Source organism: Aspergillus clavatus, genomic scaffold, assembly GCF_000002715.2.
Source record: "Aspergillus clavatus NRRL 1 1099423829750 genomic scaffold, whole genome shotgun sequence".
In the NCBI taxonomy this organism is placed as follows: Eukaryota; Fungi; Ascomycota; class Eurotiomycetes; order Eurotiales; family Aspergillaceae; genus Aspergillus; species Aspergillus clavatus.
In genome coordinates this window covers 142,655-167,941 of record NW_001517110.1, presented here as the reverse complement: position 1 = coordinate 167,941, position 25,287 = coordinate 142,655, and the positions used below count along the sequence as shown (strand labels likewise).

The following is a 25,287-nucleotide window of genomic DNA, read 5'->3' as shown; positions in this document are numbered from 1 at the left end:
AGAAAAAAAAAAAAAAAAAAAAAAACTTAGTATTATTGCTGGGATCACTGGTTATCTACTCAAGTGGAGTCTCTCTTCTTGCACTCTCTCTGCCCACCTAAATTTTGCTCTTCTTTTTCCTTTCTCTCTTGTACCGTGAATCTCCACTCGTCCTCTATCTAGTCCACCTGGATCTTTCATTCCGTCCTTTCTTCCATCCAGCCAGCCCTGACCAGCTTTGGATTGCCGGAAAGAGACGATGGCCTCTGACGAGCCTGAGGTCACAGCTGCCCCAAAGGCTGTAGAGGGCAAGGGCAGGATGATCAACGATGAGTCTGTCCACGTCTATGCCAACAATGATCCTACGGCATCGAACGATTTCGACTGTGAGAAGCATGGGGCGAGCCGCGAGTCCAATCCGCTGCCAGACCTCAAGCGGAAGCTGAAGAGCAGACATCTACAGATGATTGCCATCGGTGAGGAAGACTTGACTTCGTGCGGTCCCTTCTACAAGAACACCATGCTAATCCCTCTCGGTAGGTGGTACTATCGGCACAGGTCTTTTCATCAGCAGCGGTACCGCGATCGCGCACGCCGGCCCGGTGGGTGCTCTGATCGCATACATCTTCGTGGGGTCAATCGTCTACTCGGTCATGACGTCCCTGGGAGAAGTCGCTACCTATATGCCCATTCCCGGTGCCTTCACCGCATACGCTACCCGATTGATCGACCCTAGTCTTGGTTTCGCAATGGGATGGATCTACTGGTTCTCCTGGGCCATCACCTTCGCCCTGGAACTGACTGCAACCGGCTTGATCATTCAGTTCTGGAATTCGGATATCCACATTGCGATCTTTATCGGGGTTTTCTGGGTGATGATCACCTTGTTCAACTTCCTGCCCGTGAGTTTCTACGGCGAGTTGGAGTTCTGGTTCTCGAGCATCAAAGTCCTCACTGTCGTGGGATTCATGATCTTCGCCATCTGTATCAATGCCGGCGCCGGTGACAAGGGTTATATTGGATTCCACTATTGGGTTGATCCTGGTCCCTTCGCCGCCTATGATGGTGTTCACCCGGACTCGACAGCCAAGTTTGTCGGCTTCTGGGCCGTCCTGATCCAGGCTGGATTCTCATACCAAGGAACCGAGCTGGTTGGTATTGCGGCAGGTGAAACAGAAAACCCTCGTAAGACTGTTCCATCGGCCATTCGCAAGACCTTCTTCCGAATTCTCTTCTTCTTTGTCCTTACCATCTTCTTCATCGGTCTGTTGGTGCCCTATACCAACAACAACCTCCTCACGGGCGGGAATGATGCCAACTCCTCGCCATTCGTCATTGCTGCCCGGTTAGCCGGCGTGAAGGTCCTCCCGGACATCATCAATGCCGTCCTGTTGACTGTGGTTCTTTCGGCCGCCAATTCCAACGTCTACAGTGGCAGTCGTATCCTGATCGGGTTGGCTCAGGAAGGATTTGCGCCGCGGTGGTTCAAGGAAACAACCAAGAAAGGAGTTCCCTACTACAGCGTCGCATTCACCTCGGCGTTTGGTCTGCTTGGATTTATGAATGTTTCGAATGCCGGTAGCACTGTTTTCAACTGGTTCCTCAACATCTCAAGCGTGGCAGGCTTCATCACATGGGCGTCCCTGAATGCTTGTCACATCGCCTTCATGCGAGCCTTGGAGGCTCGTAACGTCTCCCGTGACCTCCTCCCGTACAAGGCTTTGTGGCAGCCGTTCTATGCCTACTATGGATTGTTCTTCAACATCCTGATCATCTTCACTCAAGGATTTACGGCGTGGATCCCAACTTTCAGTGTCACGAGTTTCTTCATTGCCTACCTGAGTTTGATTCTGTTCGTTGTGCTCTATCTGGGACATAAGATCATTTTCCGGCCCGCGTTTGTACGGCCAGAAGACGCCGATCTCGACACTGGCCGTCTCGCCTTGGAGAATGAGATGTGGGAGACTGTCACCCCCACCAAGTGGTATAAGAAAGTGGGTAACGCCATCTTTACTTAGAGAGGCTCCTCGGATTCCCGCGGTCCTCTGCTATTTTATTTTATTCAAAACGGGCATGATTTTGCAGCGTGCATGTGCATGAGTTGAAGAATCTGTACAGGCAATGAGGCACGAAATGTTGCGACATCAGCGTTGTTGCGTTGATTGATGGTGGATTTGAGCACCATGGGACTGCTGGGAGACGAGCGATGAAGCATCAGCGGGATTAGGAAGATACCCCAGTGTCTCCCTGGATGTCTTCTTGTATAGTATACATATCTATATATATTTTGTGTTTTTTGTTAGTGTCGCATTTGGCTCGGAGTTGGGAGTTGCTTTTTTCTTTTTCTTTTTCTGGACTGTCTTCTTGTTGTGGTAACAGGCAATACCTAGTTACCATATCTTTGAGAATCTCAACAACTATGCAAATATAAACCCCGTCATTTTGTTCTTGCCACGATGTCTACGATAATTGTATGCACCTTGCTTGATGTGGTGGATGTGGCTGAGCAGTGCCATCCACCTCAACAGACAGAATTGACATTTTTCACATGAAAGCTCACATGCAGTCATGTGCAGATTCCTTGGGGGGGGGAAAATAATAGCCTGAGATACAGTACTTATAGCGCACTCGTCCGCAGTCTACCAGTAGTAGTAGAGAGAGTACTCCTGCTTCCAACTATACATCATCCTGGGATTTATATGGATTTGGAAGAGCATGTGAAGGAGACGTGATAAGAAAAATAGTAGATGAGTAAACCCAGGGACGCTTCCCAGGCTTTCGACCCTTACGCTCATTGGATTCGATTTTGTCCCCTCTCATACCGCTAGTCAAGCCTCCCGAGTGCCAACTATTCCGTAGCATCTGCTGGGCTCCCTAGATACCTAGCTAAGTTGACCTGGTGTACCGTGTACGGGAGAAGTCCATGAGCCAGTCACTTGATGGGTGATTGGGGGAAATATCGGGGGTTGCCACCAACTTGCGTAGGAACCCCGGGGGAGGCGCATGAGCCATGGAGGGTCCTAAACTGAAACGAGGAAGAGTCCCAAGAATTTGAGCCGGGGGAGGCGTTTTTTCTCCCTTTCTTTTCTCTGGATCACGAAAGCAGAAAATGCTGTTGTTGACTCGTGGTGCGACTGGTGCCTGTGGGGGAGGAAGTAGACAGTAGTAGTAAACAGTACGTATTAACCGCAGAAAGAAGCCGAGGTAAGTCTTCGCTTTTGGGGATGGTCGGCTATGCGAATGACTTCAGTGGTTGGCTCGGCCGCTCAGCTGCTCCAACTTGCTCCATCCACGCTCCTCCCAGTCCGGAGTAGGGAGTCGATCATTCATTCATTCATTCATTCATTAGTCTCGTCGCTCGTTCTTCGAAATACTTTCTTGTTCCAGCGACAATCTTATTCCTGTTCTTCTTCTTCTTCTTTTCTTCCTGTTTGACTGGACGGGACGTCAAGATCAGAAACACCCACTTAGATTATAGGAGTCCGTACCAGGGTTCATCTCCTCCCCCTTTCTCATTCATTTCCCTCGCTCTCTCCCTTCTCTTGGTCTCGTCAGTCTCATTCTCACTTTCTATTCTGTGTATTTCGTTCATCGTACAAACTCGGGGTTTGCGCGGAGAGAAAGAGCAGAGATTCACCCTCCCCAACTTTTTCGTTGTTGTTGTTGTTGTCCTGTTCCTGCATCTTCTATGTATGTCCCTCACCTGCATTGAATGTCCCCTGGTAGGTCTCAGGCTAACTCTGCCTAGAGAAAGCTCTGTAAAGCGTTATCGCAATGTTTTTCTCGCAGCAACCCACCCATCTTGCTCGCGTCGAAGAGTTGAGACGAGAACCCCCCAAAGGCACCCCGTATTCCGTTGCGCTGCCTGGCACTGAACAAACTGGACGGAGCAAGATCTACCGTGCCTGGAACCTGCAGAAGGAGCTGCTGAAGACGCTAGATCCTAAGGTATGAAGAAATCCCGGCGCTGTCACTGGTTCCCCACTTCCCCGAGCGTGCCGAATAAAACTCTCCCCCAAACTGACATTTTCTCCGCTAGATTCTCACAGCGCATGACGTTTTCGAATCGACCGCCAGTCGCGTCCCGAAAGCCCATTGTCTCGGATGGCGGCCTTACAACCCGGTCTCCAAGACGTACGGCCCCTACCAGTGGCTGGATTACCAAACCGTACAATCGCGGAGGGCCGCTTTTGGTGCTGGTTTGGTGGAAGTGCATAACAAGCATGGCTGTGGACGCTCGGGCCCATATGGCATTGGTTTGTGGTGCCAAAATCGGCCAGAGTGGCAGATTACCGGTATGGATTCCTCCCATTTTCTCTCGCTTGATCAAGCCTGGTTCACTGGCCTCTGACGAAAACCCGTTGGTATAGATCTGGCATGCATGTCCCAAGGCCTTTACTCGGTTTCCATCTACGACGTCCTCGCCGCCGATGCCACTGAATACATTATCAACCACGCTGAGCTGAGCTGCGTCGTCACGTCCTTGCCGCATATCCCGACTTTGCTCAAGCTCAAGCCTGCTTTGCCCAATCTGAAGATTATCGTCAGTCTGGACCCTCTGGATGCCGGCGAGCCCACCGGTCACTCCAAGCGGGCGCTTCTAGAGTCCATCGCGACCGATCTGGATGTCGTAATCTATACGATGGACCAAGTGGAGGAGTTGGGTGCGGCCTCAAAGCGTCCATACAATCCTCCGGCGCCCTCCGACATTGTCACAATCAATTACACCTCTGGTACCACTGGCCCCCCCAAGGGCGTTGTCCTGACCCATGAAAATGCTGTCGCCGCGACATCCGCCGCCATGGTCAACATTTCGCAAAATCCAGGTGACACAAACTTGTCGTATCTCCCATTGGCTCATATCTATGCGCGACTGACGGAACATACCGCTTTCTGGGCGGGTGCCCGTATCGGTTACTTCCATGGAAACATTGTGGAATTGGTCGACGATATCAAGACACTGAAGCCAACAGGATTTATGTCGGTGCCGCGTCTATACAGCCGCTTTGGCAACGTCATTCGCGCCGCCACTGTCGAGCAGCCTGGATTCAAGGGAGCCATGTCAAGACACATCGTTGCTGCCAAGACAGCTAACCTGAAGAATCCGGATCCCAGCAAGGCCACGGTGAAGCACGCTCTGTATGATCGAATTTGGGCTAAGAAGGTCGCTGCAGCCATAGGTCTGGATCGGTGCAGATTCATGGTCTCTGGTTCTGCCCCTCTGGATCCTTCGTTGCACAACTTCCTGAGAGTTGCTCTGGGTGTCGACTTCATTCAGGGTTATGGCTTGACTGAGACATATGCCATTGCCACCACGCAGTCTTCCACAGATCTTACCGCTGGAAACTGCGGTCGGGTTACCCCCTGCACGGAAGCCTGCCTGATGTCCCTGCCTGACATGGAATACTCGGTCGACGACAAGCCGTTCCCTCGGGGCGAGTTGCTTCTGCGTGGAGCCAATGTTTTCCAGGAATACTTCAAGAATCCCGAGGAGACCAGCAAGGCCATGACAGAAGATGGGTGGTTCAGAACCGGTGATGTCTGCACAGTCGATGAGATGGGTCGTTTCATCATCATCGACCGTCGCAAGAATGTTCTCAAGCTGGCGCAGGGAGAATATATCTCCCCCGAGCGGCTCGAGGGCGTCTATTTATCCGAGCTCGGCTATTTCGCCCAAGGCTATATCCATGGTGACAGCATTCAGACTTTCTTGGTTGGTATCTTCGGTGTCCAGCCCGATGCATTCGCTCCCTTTGCCAGCAAGGTTCTCGGCCGTACCATCGACGGCACAGATATTGAAGGCATCAAATCGGTTTTGAACGATGACAAGGTCCGCAAGGCTGTGTTGAGAGACCTAGAAAAGGTGGCCAAGAAGCACAAGCTTGCGGGATACGAAAGGGTCAAGAACTGTGCTCTAATGATCGAACCTTTCTCGGTTGAGAACAATCTGCTGACACCAACGTAAGTTGCTCTTATGACTTTGTTTCAAAATGTGTTTTGTTCACCTGCTAATCTCTTGTCTCCATTCCAGTCTCAAACTGAAGCGTCCTCCTACTACCAAGAAATATCGCGATCTCCTCGATCAGCTGTATGCTCAGGCCACGGAAGAACAGTCCGCTCCTAAGGCCAAGCTGTAAATGCTCCTCGCTTCTTTGCTGTATAGATCCTTGACCCGCTTTGGTTCTCCCTCCTGGTGGTCCTAGATCATCAACTCATCCAAGGCAATGTACATACAGTTGAACGGTTTCTTTCTTGTCCAGGAGGTGATTGAATATTGCACAGTATCCGGGCCGCCTGCTCTTTTCCGTGTATATTTATAGTTTCTTGTGATTATCATTGATGTTATACTTGCACCGTCCGCGACGGTGAGTAGCGAATTTGATTGTTCAGCTAGCGATTAACAAACTCATTACATAGATGTAGAAAGCCAGAAGGACTCTATCTCCCTATACATGGGCTATGATGGCCTTTTTAAGTCAGCGAGACAATTATTGCGCTAAAAAGGATGTTGAGTAAACAGTATCGGAGAGCTATTGACCCTATCCGAGAGCTTGGCACTTTCATACCCGTCCACGTTCTGTCAAGATTACTGATCTCCAACATCTCCACCCAAGCAACAGCTACTGTCCCAACGCAGCATTGTGGCCATTATTGCCGTCGCTCTCTGCAATCATGTATCTTCTTAGATCCTCTCTGTCCACATACCTCCTTTTCTTCGCAGCCACCATCGCAACCGCGGTGTCCTCCTCCCTCACCATCACCATCCCTCCCTCCAACCTGCTCCCGAATCCCAACACTCTCCCAGCCGGCACGCACGCTACCTTGATCTCGCTACCTTCGCCGGGAGACACGAACAATGCCAACAGCAACCTGCCCCATCCCATGACGGCTCCGCTGACGCGCTCCGCCTCCTTCGTCTTCCGGAACCTCAAGTCTGCGAAACCCGAGTCCTACCTGCTCGATATCCGGTCCGCGGGGTATGTCTTCGCGCCGTACCGCGTGGACGTCTCCGCGGACGGAGCCGTGCTGGGCGTCTGGGAGACGTACCGCGCAAACCCCTGGGATAATCGCGGTGCGGAGAAGTTCGCGGTCGATGCTGCTGCTGCTTCCCCCGCCGCTACGGACGTGGCCGTGGATGCTAAGGTACTGGGTCAACGGGGGTTCTATGAAGAACGCGCTCGATGTAAGTCGCACCCAACCCCTCGTCGTGCGGTCTTTGTCTTGATTCTTCCCCCTTTTTTTGGGGGGGGGGTAGTTACTGACGATATTGGGACTTTCGCTCTCCGTGATTAGTCTCGCCCCTTTCGCTGCTCAAAAACCCTATGATTCTGCTGGCTCTCGTCGCTCTGGGTTTCACCTTTGGAATGCCAAAGCTCATGGAAAACAGTAAGTCCGGCTGTTATGTTGCCATCCTGCGGCGTTCGCTTGTCCACTCGCCCGCCTCGCTGACTGACTTCTTTCCCCAGTGGACCCTGAGATGCGCGCCGAGTTCGAGAAACAATCTCGCTCCTCCCCCATTACCGGCGCTACCCGGAATGCCATGACGGGTGGCGGTGGCCCCGGGAACTTTGATCTTGCCGGATGGATGGCCGGTGCGGCCCCCAGACCGACCGCCGCAGAGACAGAACCGGCAGCGCCCCGGGGAGCAGCGACCGGCCGAGAGGGTGGAGGTGCTACGCGCAGACGAGGATGATCTGGCTTTCGATACTTTGCTCGAGCGACAATATGCGTGTGCCTTAGCACAGGGGCTTTGCTTTGTGTTGTGGAAGGCCTAGTCCATGTACAGAATATAAACAAGTGGCCTTGTCATTTTCATTTGAAAGAGATGAAACAGCGGACATTGACTCGTAAGAATAAAAAATAACACATCAATAGCAACACTATATACATAAATCGTCATATCATCGTCGAAAGCATGAAACAGTGAGCGCATCAATGTGCCTCAAACAATACATATGGGTGGGCAGTATCAGAAAGAAGGAAGCCCTCGGCAATTCGATGCATGAAAACAAAGTGCTCGACCGTATAATACAGTCGCTACGAAACCCCGTCATTCTTCAAAAGCGAAACGTAGATAGCACGAGTGGCCACATAGGCATGTTTCATACCCAGTTCATTAGAAGTCACCGCCAAAGTCGTCACCGCCACCGCCAAAGTCACCACTGTAGTCATCACCATAGTTGTTGATCACGGTGTCACCATGGTCGTCATCGAATGCCGATGCGAGCAAAGCACCACCGAGAAGACCGCCACCCACGCCTAATGCGGCAGCGCCTGCGGTTCCCATCCCCCCACCCCGCCGGGGCGGTTGGCCCGCAGGATAGTAACCACCCTGGGGCGGGTATTGGGGGTATCCGTACCCCGGTTGCTGGGGGTAGCCTGGCTGCTGAGGATAGCCACCTCCGTAATAGCCGCCTTGTTGGTGGGCAACAGGCGGAGGCGGTCTCCCGTAGCTAGAACTCGAGCTCTTCCCCATCAACTTGCTCAGAAAGCCTTTGCTGCGCTTCTGTTCAGGAGCTGGCGTGGGGCCCTGGGTGGACTGATAGCCCGTCGATGACTGCGGCCGGGAGCTTCCGCCGTAGTAATCTGATGCAGCGCCGGGCTGCGCCGCCGGGCTGCGACTTTGAGCTCGGGCGTCCTCTTCCGCCTGAAGCTGGGCGGCTAGGCGCGCATCACTATCTAGCGTACCATTCCCGGCATCTGCTTTATAAGGGTTGTTGGATCCCAGCGTCTTCTTGTCATTGGCAGCGGCCAGGGCGGACGGGTTTGCTGAACCCGAGTCGTCATAGGACGGGGGTGGCCCGCCTGGCGGAGCGTGCAACTCTTCTTTCTGGGCTGGGGCTTCTGGACGATCCCACTGTGATTTACCAGTGTGTAAGTTCACGAAGAACCTGGGAGCAGGATGTTAGCTTCATATTACCATCATTGCCTTCGAGGCAGAGTTACCATTGAGCATAGCGGTCATCATATTGAGCCTTCCATCCTTCTGGAACAGAAGGTGGCGGAGGTCCAGGAGGCGGGGCAAATGACATATGTAATAGAAGATAAGGATTCGGAGTACTGTTGTCTAGGTTTGGGGGGTATCAACAAAACCCGAGATGATCTGATCTGGAGGGTGTTCTTTTCTGAAGGGAATAGCTAGCGGATCAAATGGACGAGACAAGGAGAACATGAATATAGAGAGAGAGAGAGAGAGAGAGAGAGAGAGACAATTAGGCAAAGCCGAGCCAGGGTGTAGTAGTATGATTTAATAATGCTAATTCGCCTCGGAGCCACGGGTCATCAACAGCGCCATGTGGCTGTGCTCAGTTCATGATTCCTGGTCATTGGCTAGTACTAGTGGTAGAGTGCTGCAGTGGCTGAATCTCTCTTATGAATAAGAGTACTAATATCTAGATAATTTATGCTGATGCTGATGCTGCATTCTAATCCCTCAGTAGCTGGTCATCTGCTGCTGTCGCCTTCAGTTCAATAATTTCGAGAGATGCGAGAGAGAATGGCTTGCAATGGAACACTTCTTGTTCGTTCATTAGTAGTCAGAGAGGTAGAGATATCTGGACCGGATCTTATGCATATCTAGATCTACTATCTGGCGAATTCTCATCATCGGAAGCTCGGATCAGTTCACAGATGGCCTGAAACTATGATAATCATCATTCTCAGGTACTTTATAGTCAAGCAAATGCAGTGAAACGGTCAGCATGTATCAACACACCTGACCCATATATTCATAAATCACGTCAGAATAATAAAAGGTATATGAGTTATGAGTTAACAAGGGTCCAGACAACATTGAACTGGGAGGGTTCAGCTGCTTCGTTTGATGGTGGCCCAGATTGGCCTAGGCATTTCCTTGTGGAAAGTTAGGATCGATCATGTTGCTCGCTGGCCACCAGAAATCCTCTTCCACATCTTCTCTGAGCGTTTCTAGTAAACCTCTTAAATCAGGAAAGGACGCGCTAGGCTCAGGCGTTCCAGCCATCGCATCATCTTCTGAGGTGTCACCTGTCAGATCGATAACCTCGCAGTCAAGGTTAGAAAAGCCAATGAATGATCCCTTAAAACGTCGTACAGCTGCCGGTCGTCTCTTCAAGCCACCAGATGTACGCGGACATCGCTCGCCCTCATCGTCTTCACTGCAAAGATCCACGAAGGCGACATCTATTTTCCGTTTGTGCTCGTGGGGCTGACCATTGCGGATCTTGGCCATCTTTCTGTGAGCTTCTATTGTTTTGCGAGCAATTCCATCTAATCCAGGGCGGCATTCGAGAGGCAGCCCATCGAGCTGGACAAGCTTCACAGCTGGATTAAGATCAGTGCATCTGAGAAGGGACGGATGAGTCCCTAGTGGGCGAGCCCAGCTGGCAAAAGGTCCATCATACAGGGGGCCCTGTCCCACTCCATAGTTGGGGTGTCGTTTTAGTCTACCCGAGTTCAAGAGCTCCCGAGCGGATGCAACACCGGATTCTGGATCTGGACCATGGTCATCACGGGGCGGCCAGGAGGCATGCTTAAATTCCATGCTTGTGTCACGGCCATCTCTCTCCTCATCTTCACTATAAGGTATGTTTGGAGAGAGGATATGGATGCCTCCACCCGCATCCCCGAGAAGGAGATGCGAGCGATCGCCGGAAAAGGCACCACAGGTGATCTCTTCTTTAAGTTCGAAAATGGTGCGAGTAGGTGCGTCTCTCTGAGAGCGCAGTATATCCCACTGCTTGACAATCCCATCTGAAGCCCCTGTATAGAATTCACCACTCTCATTCCCCCATAAGGCCATCCCGACGCCTATATCCTGCTGCTCCCTGGAGCGGTTCATATCAAGTTGATGCAGAGGTTCGCCATGACAAAGTTTGAGAAGGACTTGATCATGCTTGCGGAAATCCCATACATATGTAACCCCATCCGTGCAGCTGGCGGTTACATAGTGTAGATTATATGGACAGAAGGTGATGTCATTGATATCCAAAGCAGGACACTCAAACTCAATCATCGGTGATTTCCACATTAATGGCTCAAACACGCGCACCACAGACTGGGTGTTCCGAGATACTTGGCTTTGTCCCACTGTGCTTGCTGTCGCAAATCTTGGCAAGCTAGGATGCCATTTGATGTCAAAGATGTTCTGGGAACTAGGTTGGAATTGCCGTTTGGTCACTGAAGCCTCGCCCACATGCCACGCGGTAAGAAGGCCATTCTCCACCACCTCATCTTCCCCAGACCTTCCAGACATACCGGCTAATAGGATATTCTTTGTGCTACCGGTTGTGCCCCATGCCAGGCAAGTAGGTATCAGGTCCTTCCTTGACTCTATCTCAAGAGGGGAGTACTGTGATTTTCTTACATTCCATATGCCGAAGGAATCCGTACCGGTTGCCAGTATATTTTTCTCAAAATTTGAGCGAGCCATGACTCGTACCTCTGAATCGTGTTTGAGGCTTCTGCGACATTCTACCCCATTTTTGGAGAAATTCCAGACTTTCACAGTCTTATCATAACTTGCTGTGAACAGTGTATCATCAAACCATTGCATGGCAGTTACACTCATGAATAACCGGATATCATTCCGATGTTGTTGTGATGTAGCGCTTCTTATCAAAGCTTGCTTAATGTGATGGCCCGGCACTTCCTCCAAACGATTGCACGTCAAGTCCCCGACAAGGAGGTTATTGCTTCGATTATACGCCATGTGGCGCTCATCACACTGCGCTGTTGCGCCTGCGGCGAATTTTGTACCATCAGGAGACCAAGCTAAGACAACGACATCATTGGAGGCGCCCTTCCAAGTTTTGTAGAGGCTAAAGTTTTGGGTGATTTGAGTGCGAAGCTGTCGTCTTACTGCCCCCCCCATCTCGCGATTGAATAGAAGTGAGTTTACGGTAGGAGAAACATGACCAGCATGGTCTACCGGAAGACTGCTGGTATCGTGACTGGTGTCTTGGTCATGAGAATGAGGTGACTGACAGGCTAAAATATGGTAGTTAGGCGCGGCGGTCAATAAGCTTGGTGCCCTGTTGTTCTCAAGAGGCTCCTGTTCGGCGTCCGAATCAAAGAGAGGCGGTATTTCATAATAGTTTTTCGGTCCCTTTTTTGAGCGAGCGGAACGCCGTGCGCGGGGTGCTGAAGATCTGGTGTTGGATATAGATGGGGATAAAGATTCTCGCTCAAAGGGCGTGGTAGAAGAACTTCTCGTCAAACTTTTCCGGTGGGAGCGACCATGTGTCGACCTTTTGTGAGAAGATGTAGATGAGCTGGTAGCATTTCGGTTACAGGGCTTCTTCGCATCTTCTGAAAGGATCCCAGAATCAGCACATGACGGTGATCGTTTGTAGCGTCCAGAAGGAGTTGCATTGGGTGATGGTTTTGGCCGCGTCGTCTCAGGCCTTTGGTTGATCACAGGCATCTGCGGCTCGGTAGGTCGCTCAGAGGTAAATGAATTGTGAATCATATAGCCTGGTTCCCGGCAGTTGTCCGCTGCCCTGGGCTTTGACTTGTGGGTGGTGTCATGAGCGCTAGCTATAGAAGTGGAAGTAAGCGAGGCCGTTTGCAAATTATCGCGCGGCCATGCTTTCTGATTCTTGGAAGAAGAAGGTTTCATGAATTGGGATAGTAGCAGCTGGTATTCTTCAACAAGAGCAGGGTCATCCGACTCGAGAGATTGAAAAGATGACATATAGATATTCGTCATAACGGGCGACTAGTCGTAGAGCACCCTTCTGTGAAACAAGCCTGGCATTATTAGTATGTGCTTTACCTGAAGATCGATAAGAGAGGCGCCGGAATAGAACTGGATAATGATCGTACAGTCACCGCATGAGATGCGAGATTTCTAAGCCTATTTCTCAAGTCCGAGATATCATGGTTTGACAGCGGCGGATCGACCGAGACCACAACGAGAAAGAACCATGGAGAATGGTCAACAGACTGCCTGCTTGACCATTACAATGAATCCGGTGAGTTCGATAGCCACTTGTCTCGTTGTCGGTGTTGAACGTTTTAGGTGGTTCAGCCGAGACCAACGGTCTATGGTGAGATAAAAGCAAAAGGAAAAGGAAAATTGCTTGTGACACCAGGGCTTTCGATTGCTATCTTTTAGTGAAAATTGATGTAAAGGCTAGAAGAAACAAGAAGGGCTGCTTCAGAAGGTTCCTGAAGGTAAGCAAGTGACGCGTGAACGCGGACCTCAATTCGTGTCTTACCATACAAGTTGGCGCTGGGGGGGGAATCAGGAAGCACTATATCCATATGCAGTAGGCGGTCAATACATTGACCGTGAGAAAGATGACTAAGCTTTCTTGGGTACTACTAGGTAAGGTAGTACTCGGTAGAAGACATCACATCAATTTAGATCTATCCTTGAATAATTAATATTAGGAAGAAATTTTATAACTCAAGGGACTATGATTTCGCCATGGTATTTATACAAGTCAAGAGTAAAGGGTCAAGCCCTCTGCATTGTACAGAGTATGAATATCTCAAAAAAAACAAAAAAAAAAAAAAAAAAATCCCCAAATGTTTCAAAAATACCCTGCCCCAGCCCAGCCACCTAGTTATTTGAGGATATCACAATCACAGCACCAGATGAAAATATACCCAGCATCCCCACTGACTCCATCGCTCAAACAATTTAAATATGTTAATAGGTCCTTATCCAATAGAATCAAAAGCTGGTTACACGATATAGAAGTGTACAGTGTACCAGAGATATCAAAATAAGACAGAGCTGGGGTGACCCAACCCAGTCCATAAGTGACTTTCCGATGTTTCCCTCTCGCCTGATGAGACATGCGGTCCTAAAAAAGACTACTATCGTCATCTATTTAGAGAGCTGAGATCTCTTCCGGGCAGAAACCATCATATCATACAGAACATCCTTGAATCCAAACAAGAATGCAGCAGTGATCGCACTTTGGGTCACCTTAGGAATGATTCCTGCGTGATCGTCAGCTGAGGCCATATTGATGACGTGCCAATACACGTAGCTCACTTACCCTTGTATAGACCTGTGTAGCCCTCCTCTTTGATAATGCGCTTCAAGCTTCCATTCAAGCTTTCTTTGGGGCCATCCTTGCTTGCGACGTGCATTCGGCTCTTGACGGTGATATAAGGATAGGTGATAGAGGTCGCCAGTATCTTGCCCAACGCACCAAGATAGAATGCGTCTTTGGGCGTCATACGCCTACGGCGCTCCACCAAGTTCTTCAGCTGTTCGAAGATAGTATATTGCAGAATGGGGTTGATCACCAGAATCAGTGCTGGTAGAACTCCAGCAAAAAGGGCCGTAGGCCCTTCCCGTTGGAGTAGGTCCATCAAAGTGCCAATCGTCGAGGAGCGAGCCTTCTTCGCCGGGGTGCCAGGCAATGCTTGCTCCTCGGAGTCTGACTTACGAGCCGTCATTCTTGTGTTCACAACCCAGATGGGATTGGTGATCAAGACGGTTGCACTTCCGGCGATGGCGCCGGCGATCATTGACTCAGCGGTGGTGAGTTTCTTGGATGCGCGACCTGCTTTCACGGCTGCTTTTTCGAAAGCGGAGCGTGTCCATTCATACCAGTAATAGTAGACAAAGTTGGTGACGCTGATACCGAACAGTGCGGATTCGAGTCCAGAATAAAGTCCGCTTATGCCCTCTCGCTGGACAATGCGACGAACAGCATCCATGGCCGTAGATTGAGCTCGTTTAGATTCAACCTGTGCTCTTGTGGAAAGTGTGATGAGGGGGTACCTATAAGTTGATAATCGTCAATGGAGGTTCCAACAGGGAAGGGTCTGATTCTGCGCACGTCAAGACCATTGAAAGAATACCACCGCCAGCACCCGCTAAGGCGTGTGCGATGTTATCACTTCGTTGAGCGGCAGCAGATGCTGCAACCGCTCTCTTCTGCTCCTCAACTCGAGACTGAGACATGATGGACACAAGCGAGCGTAAGCGCTGGACTAAGCAAGATTTTTGAGGAAGGTGTATATATATATCACAAAGAGTGTATGCTTCGAATGCGGATGGCTGATGTTTGGTGGTCAGGGTGTCGAAGGGATGACTGAGAGTAGATGTACACAGGAAGATCCCAAGGAAAATAGAAAGAGGACGGATAATGTTCCGCGGCTTAGGAAAACGAAAGTAAGTGTTGAGAGGGGGCTCGGCTGATAATAATACTACTAATGAGATGAGAATGTTCACAAGGAGATACTCGGTCGACTCCGTTTCGCTGTCAAGACGCGCGAGAATGAATCGGCTCGAATGGGGAAATGACGATGGCTTTCATGACGTTTTACCGAATACTATGCCTCGGCTGATATTTGGGCCCCTTTCGTTTGTCCGAGCCTTCGGCTGCATGTTTAAGGTACCTGTGGAATATTGTAACAGAGTAATTCGGGGCTATAGAGTAATTCATCTATAGCTTGATAAATGAGGATCTAAATTTGTTTGGATATGTTTGGTGAGCACAATTGACTATTATTGTCGGTATCTCGACCGTGTACGCCTTGTGGAGAGTTGAAGGTGATATTTTACTACTCTATTGCAGGGTATCCTTTCTAGACTACAGAGCGAGTAAGTACATCCTATTTCATGCCCGCCATTTCAGATATTCACTTAGGTACTCCGTGGTAATAATGTGAGTATGCTAGATGGGTTGAGAACCCCCACAGTCGTGTACACACTATCAAGATATCACTCCACCTCGATACATGCTGCCTAGGTACTAGACAGATACTAATGGAGGACGGCTTGTTAAGTCCTTATGGACCTACTGATCTACTACTTGCATGTGATGATCAGTTTCAATAATAATGGGGTTCATGATTCATCACTCTGCATTCCCGAAATCAAAAATTAGTGGTGAGCATTTGGCATTCTTCTGCAGCCTTATGATGACCCAAGGCAACAAGTTCTAGCTTCATATGTCACTAATTTAGACACATCATACTTCTTTTCTTTTCTTCTTTACGCGGTGAACCGTTATTTCCTGAAAGCGCTAGATATTACGGAGTAGATAAGAAGATTGATTATCTTTGTGTGAAGATTCTTTTAATAGCGCTATCACCATCACCTGAAGAAGTCATACTTCCAAAGTCACAACACACAATCTATTTCCAGTTGCATGCTTGACGTGAGCCCTCCTCTAGAATTATGGCTGTATGACACTTTTATCAGAAACTGAATCTTCCCAGTTGCATCTAAGGACTATAAGCCTGCAGGGAGGCTCTACTAAACTGAACAGCATATGGACGAGGACCAGTGGACTTCCTTTTTCTTTCTTGATCTCTTATTATTTTTCAAACCCCCCATTGTCGTGAGATTGACCTCGCCATTTACATGTAGAAACATGCTGCTTCTTCTTCCTACAGACCGAGTAATAATCTTGAATGCAACGGTTCAAATTCGCAAGCTGATACACTCTCGCCAGATAAAAGACTCTCAGATAACCGTTGACTGTCCTTACAATAATCAACCCATCCTGAGTCCAACCTGAGAAAATATGGAATAGAGATGCTGTAGAATCAAAATACCACGTGGGGGAAAAAGGGACAAGAAAAGGTCATAAATTAAGGTAGAACACCGGCGGAGACAACACACAGAAAGGCAATTTCGCGGACCGTCTAAAGGCATAACAGAAAATCGAAGTAATTCCCAGCTGTCATCTTAAACTCAGAGAGAAGGAAAAGGAAGGGGAGGAAGCAAACCCACAGGACATTTTGATCCTGGGCACCGTGTTGATCCATGCTCAGGGCCTGGTTGAAATGTCCATTTCATTGCTTAGAAAAGGCGATACAGTTGCACGCCTTGCATCAGGTGAGATCATGACAGATCCCTTTAGCAGCACCCACCGGCAGATCCGGATTGGACACCCTGCCCCTGACCGACCTGTACAGTTGGCTTGTTATTGACAGTGGCAGTTCCCATACGCTCCTTGATCTGCCTAGCCATGGTCAAGAAAGCTTGCTCAACGTTCGAAGCGTTCTTAGCCGAGGTTTCAAGGAAGGGGATTCCAAGACTGTCGGCGAATTCCTGAAAGGAAGCACGGTTCATGTCAGAAGGAACACCGCAGATCGATGTAATGATAGATGACAAACCTTCGCTACAGTGTATTCCACGACTTTCTTGTCTTCCATATCACTCTTGTTACCCACAAGCAGCTTGTTGACTCCCTCCGTGGCATAGCGGTCTATTTCCTGAAGCCACTGCTTGACGTTGTTGAAGGAATCCATGTCGGTCACATCGTATACGACGCAGATTCCATGTGCGCCACGATAGTAAGACGATGTGATGGTTCGGAATCGTTCCTGGCCTGCCGTGTCCCACTAAACTGCTGTCAGCGATAGCGAGCAAGAAAACCCATCCAGCCTCCTTACAATCTGGAGCTTCACAGTCTTCCCATCAAGTTCGATGGTTCTGATTTTCTAGATGTGATGGTCAGTATGATGCCTTTCCGTGAATGCGATCGAACCATGTGGTGAACGAAGGACGTACGAAGTCGACACCGATGGTGGAAATGTAGCTTTCTGTATAGGTATCATCGGCGAATCTAAGCAACAAGCATGACTTTCCAACACCAGAGTCTCCAATAAGAAGAAGTTTGAAGAGATAATCGTATCTGATTCGGATAGTTAGAATATCGAAATCGGAATCAGAATCGCCCAAAGAAAAACCCCCCCGCCGCGCGCACGGAGGCTGTGGACAACTAGGCAATAACAAGAGGGTTTAAAGTTACTCTGATTAGAGCCAGTAGAGTCAGCTACCTTGACCAAAGATCAAATGAGAGAAGAAGTCTGGAAGTCGAAGCCTTGCAGGCGAACAAGAGAACTCACCACTCGGGATTCATGATGAATGGTCAAGGAGGGTATCAGTTCAATAAGCACAAGAATTAAGGCTCAAGAAAAGTTCACAAGGTACTTGAGAGAGAGAAAAGGCAGAGACACGATGAGTATGATTATTGAGCAGCTAAATAGTGATGCGTGAGGGCTGCCTGGAAAGGGTTTATTCAGGATGATGACCTTGGGCGGCGTTCTGAGATGGCAGTTGCGTTGCTAAGTGCAGGAGAACAGGTGAGCTAGTTAGCGGTGGAGAGGTTACCTAAGGTAGACAACAGTAGTAGCAGGTAGGTTAGTGGCGGTATCACTCCACTGCCCGGCCCTGCCCTGCGTTTTTCTGGTTGCTGATTGCTGACTACTTACATACAGGAAGCACGGAGAGCACTAGGTAGTAGATAGTTAGTCTAGTACTTACTAGTGACGGTACCTTAGTAAGACACTTCTATAACTAGTACTGGCTGTGAGCCTGTGACTGTTCCACACTTACCCGTCCCAGATCCCAGAGACACCCCCTAAACTAAGTAGCCTAGCGTTTCATTATCAATATAGAATTAGTACAAGTACCAAGTGACCGACGAGTCTAGATAGTCATACCTAGACAGTCACATTCTCCCAGTTGTGCTTGCCTAAGGTACTTAGGTGATATAAGTACATCTATTTAAGGTCTATGAGAACAAGAAGCCAATGCAACTAGGACCAGCTGTCAGGAAATGACTGACTGGCTTCATCTGATACTTACTTTGTCATCCAGTAACAGTGTAATCATGCAGTCTTCTCATACAGAAACCCAGGCATCTAACATAGTTAAAAAGATTCTTGTATCGGCTATGTGTAAAGCAAGTTAGGTTGAGCCTATCATTGACAGGCATAAAAGCTACTTTGATAAGTTATGCATAAGGTTCTTAATGGCACAATTTTGAACAAGGCTCCGAGTGGGAGAGTGACAGAAAGAAAATCCATAGGTAATATACTAATATTTGAATAAGCCCCAGCTATTACCAGTCAATCCACAGATAGACAATTATCTTAATTAATGGACACACAAGCTATGTTCTTCCCTACATTCACCAAGCTACTTACCACACACTACGCGAAATAAACTATTTCACAGCACATTGATTCTGGTGGAGGTGACCTAGATATTGTATATTTCAGGCATATATCATCTAGAAGAATTTCAGCAGAAGCGCGTTGATTGATACCTTGTAACTTGTAAGAAAGAATCTACCCAAACATCAGCCTTCGGGTTACCCCATTCAGGCATAACCATGAGCCTGAAGCCACTCTAGGACTAGCTTCTCATCTCTTTCTTTGTAGTTTGCATTGGTTCGGATGCAGTCAGCGACAATCACCAACGCGCGATCATAGGCACTAGTATCCTTGTTCTGGAAGAATGAAGCGATGTCTGCTCCGATGTGATGATCTGCAAACTTCGACAAGCCCATCCGCACAAAACGCTCAAAGACAACGTTGTTCGCCGACAGCCGGGCTTCAACCATGTCCCAATTGATCTTCATGAATTCCCAAAGAAGATGCCGGACCTTGGAGTTACCCGCTAAAGAGACAGCACCATTGTGCACATCCTGGATTGCCACTTTGTCGGAGAAAACGAAATCCAAGTAATCCTGGACGAGATTGGCGTCTTTCGTGCGTCCGAGTGCAGCAAGACAGATCTCCTTGCCATCAACAGAGTCCGTTCTGATGTATTCTTCCTTGACAGAGTCATACTGGTCACGACCACCCTCGGAGATCGTGATACCGAAGATTGCCGAGCGCAGGTTTGTGTGCACGGCGTCCTTGTCTCTGCCAGTGGCCCAAAGATCGAAACGCTTTTTGGCCTCGGTGACAATGCTAGGCAATGATAAGTCAATGATCCCTCCCTCTTTTACCACCAGAAAATGATGAGGCATACCTCTCATGACCCGCAAATCCGGCCATACTGATCAAAAGCTTCCGTAGCTGAACGGTGAGGTAGTCTTCGTTCGGCTTGAAGTCCCAACCAATCCTTTCAGCCGCGGACGATGCCAACGCGAGGGTGAATTTCTTCAATCCTGCAGCCACCGCTTCGTTCTGGGAGAAAATGGATCGGAGATTTGCGATAGACGATGAAATTTGTGACCACACCCTAGAAAATTTGCTGTGAGCAAAGGTTTCCTACAAGTTCTTCCCGAAATTGGTGATACTGACAAGTAATTATCCTCGTTTTTGAACCCCTCCAAGAGAGCCAACAACGCGGCAGACGTGCCTTCTCCGGATACAGCCAGGGCAGCAGCATCACCAATCAAGCCAATCTTGTCTTCAGTACTCAATAAGTCCAAGGACTGGCCCAACTTGGCAAGGCGATCAGCAGGATAGTTTGTACGGTAGAACCCGGAAAGATCTTTGTTGATCTTGTAGAATGAATCTTGACCAACACCCGAAACAGTGTCGGTCTTCGAGACAAGAGCACGAGAATTCACTTCAGTCAACGTGGGGCCGGACTTGATACCGAGAGGAATCCACCATGTTGTCTCATCCTCTTCAGGTTTCACGTCGCCTGTCGAAAGGAATCGATTTTGGCGGATGCTAATCTGGCCGGGTTCCTCTGCCACAGTAACGACGGGGAAGCCAATCTTTCGAATCCACGGGTCCTACACACGCGACAAGTCAGAAAGCCCTTAAGTTCAAACATGTAAGGAAGACACACCATGTACTTGTGGACGTCCTGATTCGATGCCTTACTGAGTGCGGACCAGAGATCATTTGTAGTGGCGTTTCCTAGACACTATTTTCAGCACTGTTATTCTATCGGAAGAACATGTAGCCAATAGCTTACCATAGGCATGTTTCTTCAGGTATTCGGCCACACCACGAAGAAAAGTCTGACGACCAAGATGGTCACTCAGCATACGGATCACCGAACTTCCCTTGAGATAGCTGATATGGTCGAATATTTGGTCAACCTCTAGAGCATTCCTGACGGGAACCTCGATCGGATGAGATGCGCGCAAGGAATCGAGCTGGAACGCTTGTTGTACTCCTTCAGCCTGCAAAACTAGTCAATCTTTGTTGCAAAAATGTCAAAATTACCTCGGGAATTGCGTACGACAAACTGAGACCAAACATTCCAGTCTGATGGTTGTAGATTAGCTGGCTGAAACTTCGGAGCATGGGCTCGGAGTGAAGTAGTGGAAGGAAATATCTTACCAGGATAGAAATGATCGACCGCGAGCCAACCAACCCAAGTGGCAAAGCCTTCATTCAGCCAAAGCTCATTCCACCAATCCATTGTGACAAGGTTGCCGAACCATTGGTGGGCCAACTCTGTAATTCAGTCTTTTAGGAAATTGCTAGATGCGTTCATTGGGGTCCCAGCAGGCTCACCATGGGCAACAACATATGCGATGCGATTCTTGTAGCGAGTGTCAGACTTGCCCTCGTCAAAGAGAACTGCAGTCGTTCGATATGTGACGAGACCCCAATTCTCCATGGCACCCATAGCCTGGAAAGATGGCCAGTGAGCCATATATCTCTTGAATGATCAGATTGATGGCGTGAATCACTTACGAACTCGTGGACAGCGAGAAGATCCGCTTTGGGTAAGGGATACTCGATCTCGAAGACTTCAGAGAAATAGTCGACGGTACGATGAGCACATTCTAAGGCAAACCGAGCTTGCTCTTTGAGACCCTTCGTGGTGTAGACACGGACGGGTATGCTTTTCCCGTTGTATTTGCGCTGGGTCATAGCTTCCACGTACTCAAAGTCACCAACAGCCCACGCAAGGAGCTAGATGGAATCTGGTAAGCCTCCAGTTGAACAGTGGGGTTACAAGCATCTTTACTGACATATGTACTCATGACTGGTGTCCTTTCAAAGGACACAACTTTGAGGCCGGGCTTACTGCCATCCTTTTCAGCTTTGATAGGCATGTTGCTTAAGGCAGTTTGTCCCTTTGGAATCTCGATTTCGAAATCGAAGGTGGACTTGAGGTTTGGCTCATCGAAGCAAGGAAAGGCCCTCCTAGCATCGCAGGACTCGAATTGAGTGCTCAGCATGTAGTGGAAATCGTCTTCATGTGGAGTATCGGCAGTTGGCTGCACCACAGGCCTGTACTTTGAGCGGTAGAAGCCAGCCATAGCACTGTTCATCGTTCCTTTGAAGGCAATAGACAAGACAATGTCCGACTGCGTTATTTCCTGGGAGAAACCGAAGGATACACGTTCCGACTTTTTGTCGTATGTGATAGCAGACGCCTCTGCTAATTTCGAGTCTGAAGAGTAAGGCACAAGATCTTTCGTCAGTGATTCCTGTGGCTTTACATGAAGCGAGGATAGAATTTGGGCAAAATTTGACAAACCATCTTTACCGAGAACCTCCACATTCTGTACCTCGATTTCCTTGCAATTGAGCACGATTTCCTTAGTAGGACGGCTGATTTTGCAATCTATCTTAACAATGCCTTTGTAACCCCATAATCCACCAAGCTCCAGGTCGAACAAGGACACATCATAATGGACTGGTTTAGACCTTTCAAGCCGTCAACTTATGCCCGGGAGAAATAGTGGATAAACTCGTTGCGAAGATGTGGTAGCTAACTTACACATCAGGGAGCGTGTCCCTGTCTTTCATTGCCATTGCGCGGACTTCCGAAGAACAGTGCCTTACAGATAATCTTGATATATCAGGTGTGATCCGGCGAGGCGAAAATACACACGATGGGGAGAAAAGGCGAGAGGAATGGCAGAAGCGTGAGGAAGAAGTAAAAGAGGGGCAAGAGGGGCGGAGGAGGGAGGCAGGCCGGATGGGTCGATGAAGAGCAGAATAATAATGACAGCGGATTGCTTCAGTGGTTACGCCAGCGCGTTTGGTTGACGCAGCGTAGTATCTTCTCCCCCACATCTGCTTTGAATTGATTAATCATAAACTGCCCGCGGCTACTACTGTCGGACTCCGAGATCCTTGAAAAACAACTGGCTGTCCCTTCTCGATTACTACTGTGTAGGTATTTTGAGGGAAGAAATGGAAACCTAGAAATCCAAATGATACGATGACAACAACAGTGATAAGGTAGCTACCTAGAAGTTCGGAGTAACAAACCAGACACAAAAGTCAAAAGTACTCCGTACTACTCCGCGAGCATAGGTAGTTACTCCGAAAATTGTATTAAATTAGGCATCTTGTACGGAGTTCGGACTGTTGTACGGTGTACCCACAACGCAGTTATCGGATCAGAGCTTGAGGTTTACAAAGGTGTGAGCCTGTGAGGGAGTATGTATTCATGTATTGATAGAGGTAGACATTGGATCTAATAGGTATTTCTAATGTAAAGCAATTCTGTATGAATTCCCGCTTGTGGTTAGTTTTTTTGTTTGCGGTATGGCATCCTGATACGCCGTCTTGTAAACCCTGCCCTCATCATGACCTCCAGTACTCCGTATAGAAGGACCATCTCTTCGCTTTTCTAGCTAATACATTGCTATGGGAGCGCAAATGGTTGATTGTGGTGCGCAAGGAGCTTGTGACACTGCCATGGGAATCTTCAACCACGACAATCGTTCCTACGACCATTGCGTAGCAGTGTGGAACCTATGCCAATGACGACTGATGAGTAGAGCTTTTGGTACTACTATAAATATCGTACTTCCTTACTAGACACCATGGCATGATCTATGGCTTGGGCAACATTTTGAGGATGCATAGTAGAGAAGTGAGGATTCCGAGGGACCAGCAGGTAATAAGACCGGGAACACCCAGGTCAGTACTCACACTGAGCTACAGAGTAGATAGTGTCGAAATATGTGGCTAGTCACTAGTGTGATCTCCCTGCCGACAAGCAAAGGTTCAGGACTCAGGAGTCAGGACAGAACTTGAGACAATTCAAACGCGATTATGGATTGCAGGGCCTCACAAATCACAATGCTTTTCTGTATGGCAGTCCAAATGACCTACTTTTTTGCATATAGACTTCAACATCGTCAGGTACATTCGACCACAGAGTGAGGAATCGAGCACCAAGACTAGAAAGAGATGTATGAGTATGCAGTTCAGCACGGAATCTTGATCAAGTTCAACAATGAAGTTGTCGAAAATACAAACCCCCCTTCATCACCGGTGCGTCCTTTAGGTTTGTGGGTTGAAACAGGAATTCATAATTCAGATTTCACTAGCTCTGCACCATCTTCCTCGCAATCATTAAGCTTCAAAACTCCTGGCTGATGCTTCTGAAACACGCCTTCCGTATCAATGCCCCTACGATCCTCTTAAGCCTCTGGAGGTTCCCATCGACCTACCCAGCTGGGAAGGTAGTCAGCTGTCCCGCCCGTCAGCCTGTCCCACAGTGAATGGCCGGCTACCACATTTGATTGGTCTAATTTATAAAACTATCCAATTGGTTCCTTTACCTCCAGACCGACCCGCAATCAATGCGAGTCTAATTGCATGAATATAGACTATAGAGTATAGACCTTAGAGTATAGACTACCTATAAATCTATAAGGTATTCGCGTATATCTAGGAGATAGCCATAGTTCGAAATTTAATGAATCCATTCTACATGTATGGAGTTTAGTAAGTTCCTAATTCTAAATCAAAGTAGTTTTCTCATGAGTCTTTATTACTACAATAGAATAGCTGCAGTCTGCAGTATATATCTTAGCTAGTGCCCTAGACTTTTCTTGAAATCTTGTCATTAGGCTTGATTGGAGAGGCACTGTTCCCGTCATAAGGGGAGCTTGGCCAGCATTTTATGCGCTTTATTGATAAGTTTGTACAAACATAAGGCCACTGGCCCTTGGCGTCGTACTATCCTCTGCCTAATTGTTACCTCCTCCCTTCTGGGTATATATGTTGGGACTTGGGAACTATGTTCTTGTATAACGCCGCTCTGTCCACCTTTTCCCTTTCCTTTCCTCCCCAGGCTTAGTATTTAATATGTAGACAACATCTATAGGTGGTAGAAAGGCACACATGTCTTAACTCTTATATCCCAGGAAACTGTATGGAATGGTAGCATGTCACTATGTAACGATGGGTCTGTTATAGCTGGAAGGCTCTATTTGGATCTTAAACTTGAATATATTATTATTATATATCTTGACTGTGCTTTTTTTGATACCTTACTAAGACAGCAGGCCCTATTCAAAATGTCTAGAGTACAGTGGTACACCCTCCGGTATATATCTCCTGATTATCCTTAACTCGCTAGACAAATCCTCTCTAATCTTCTTACTTGTCTTCTTTTAGATATTATTACTTCTTAGACTCCTTAAAACTCTTAACAGGAACTTTCTATGCTTGGGGATAGTGGTGGGAAATATGTGCTGGAGTGCTAAAGCAGCGGCTCACTGAGGTGAAAATATGGCTGTTTAAGGCCTCGGTAGTGGTACCACATTCTTAGGCGTCATTTTTACTCCACACAGGTCCTCACATTCAGGATGTAATTTTTATCTACGGAGCACCTCTCTGGATCATCCAATTTGCTACAGAGTAGAAGCCTAGAAGGCCATTCAATTACAT

General features: G+C 48.4%; 8 protein-coding genes across 8 annotated transcripts, besides 7 other annotated features; 3 read left to right on the top strand and 5 right to left on the bottom strand.

Annotated features, from left to right (window-relative positions):
• Nucleotides 1-238: 238 nt before the first annotated feature.
• Nucleotides 239-1,997, top strand: ACLA_000890 (putative arginine transporter; the record flags this gene model as incomplete). The annotated part of the gene is made up of 2 exons (XM_001276103.1): nucleotides 239-455; nucleotides 520-1,997. The coding sequence occupies 2 exons, from the start codon at nucleotides 239-241 to the stop codon at nucleotides 1,995-1,997; spliced, it is 1,695 nt and encodes a 564-aa protein (XP_001276104.1).
• A 1,304-nt stretch (nucleotides 1,998-3,301) lies between these two features.
• Nucleotides 3,302-3,326: a microsatellite.
• Nucleotides 3,303-3,326: a microsatellite.
• Nucleotides 3,327-3,753: 427 nt separating this feature from the next.
• ACLA_000880 (putative AMP-binding enzyme) lies at nucleotides 3,754-6,116 on the top strand (the record flags this gene model as incomplete). The annotated part of the gene is made up of 4 exons (XM_001276102.1): nucleotides 3,754-3,927; nucleotides 4,019-4,274; nucleotides 4,350-5,940; nucleotides 6,011-6,116. 4 exons carry the CDS (start codon nucleotides 3,754-3,756, stop codon nucleotides 6,114-6,116), a joined length of 2,127 nt encoding a protein of 708 aa, XP_001276103.1.
• Nucleotides 6,117-6,651: 535 nt separating this feature from the next.
• Nucleotides 6,652-7,672, top strand: ACLA_000870 (uncharacterized protein; the record flags this gene model as incomplete). Its single annotated transcript, XM_001276101.1, has 3 exons — nucleotides 6,652-7,162; nucleotides 7,273-7,365; nucleotides 7,446-7,672. The coding sequence occupies 3 exons, from the start codon at nucleotides 6,652-6,654 to the stop codon at nucleotides 7,670-7,672; spliced, it is 831 nt and encodes a 276-aa protein (XP_001276102.1).
• A 423-nt stretch (nucleotides 7,673-8,095) lies between these two features.
• ACLA_000860 (WW domain-containing protein) lies at nucleotides 8,096-9,011 on the bottom strand (the record flags this gene model as incomplete). The annotated part of the gene is made up of 2 exons (XM_001276100.1): nucleotides 8,096-8,870; nucleotides 8,926-9,011. 2 exons carry the CDS (start codon nucleotides 9,009-9,011, stop codon nucleotides 8,096-8,098), a joined length of 861 nt encoding a protein of 286 aa, XP_001276101.1.
• Nucleotides 8,576-8,599: a microsatellite.
• A 146-nt stretch (nucleotides 9,012-9,157) lies between the features above and the next one.
• Nucleotides 9,158-9,188: a microsatellite.
• Nucleotides 9,159-9,188: a microsatellite.
• A 632-nt stretch (nucleotides 9,189-9,820) lies between these two features.
• Nucleotides 9,821-11,429, bottom strand: ACLA_000850 (WD repeat protein; the record flags this gene model as incomplete). The annotated part of the gene is made up of 2 exons (XM_001276099.1): nucleotides 9,821-11,289; nucleotides 11,399-11,429. 2 exons carry the CDS (start codon nucleotides 11,427-11,429, stop codon nucleotides 9,821-9,823), a joined length of 1,500 nt encoding a protein of 499 aa, XP_001276100.1.
• Nucleotides 11,430-13,456: 2,027 nt separating this feature from the next.
• Nucleotides 13,457-13,484: a microsatellite.
• A 311-nt stretch (nucleotides 13,485-13,795) lies between these two features.
• On the bottom strand, nucleotides 13,796-14,887 carry pmp47 (putative peroxisomal membrane protein Pmp47; the record flags this gene model as incomplete). Its single annotated transcript, XM_001276098.1, has 3 exons — nucleotides 13,796-13,911; nucleotides 13,971-14,704; nucleotides 14,763-14,887. 3 exons carry the CDS (start codon nucleotides 14,885-14,887, stop codon nucleotides 13,796-13,798), a joined length of 975 nt encoding a protein of 324 aa, XP_001276099.1.
• A 1,905-nt stretch (nucleotides 14,888-16,792) lies between these two features.
• ACLA_000830 (Rab family GTPase YPT1) lies at nucleotides 16,793-17,801 on the bottom strand (the record flags this gene model as incomplete). Its single annotated transcript, XM_001276097.1, has 6 exons — nucleotides 16,793-16,987; nucleotides 17,053-17,280; nucleotides 17,332-17,379; nucleotides 17,450-17,573; nucleotides 17,646-17,660; nucleotides 17,788-17,801. The coding sequence occupies 6 exons, from the start codon at nucleotides 17,799-17,801 to the stop codon at nucleotides 16,793-16,795; spliced, it is 624 nt and encodes a 207-aa protein (XP_001276098.1).
• A 1,245-nt stretch (nucleotides 17,802-19,046) lies between these two features.
• ACLA_000820 (M1 family metallopeptidase) lies at nucleotides 19,047-22,407 on the bottom strand (the record flags this gene model as incomplete). Its single annotated transcript, XM_001276096.1, has 12 exons — nucleotides 19,047-19,641; nucleotides 19,703-19,915; nucleotides 19,978-20,420; nucleotides 20,477-20,547; nucleotides 20,606-20,816; nucleotides 20,876-20,901; nucleotides 20,977-21,093; nucleotides 21,154-21,271; nucleotides 21,337-21,558; nucleotides 21,618-22,042; nucleotides 22,130-22,299; nucleotides 22,373-22,407. The coding sequence occupies 12 exons, from the start codon at nucleotides 22,405-22,407 to the stop codon at nucleotides 19,047-19,049; spliced, it is 2,646 nt and encodes an 881-aa protein (XP_001276097.1).
• A 1,809-nt stretch (nucleotides 22,408-24,216) lies between these two features.
• Nucleotides 24,217-24,252: a microsatellite.
• Between the last annotated feature and the right edge of the window lie 1,035 nt (nucleotides 24,253-25,287).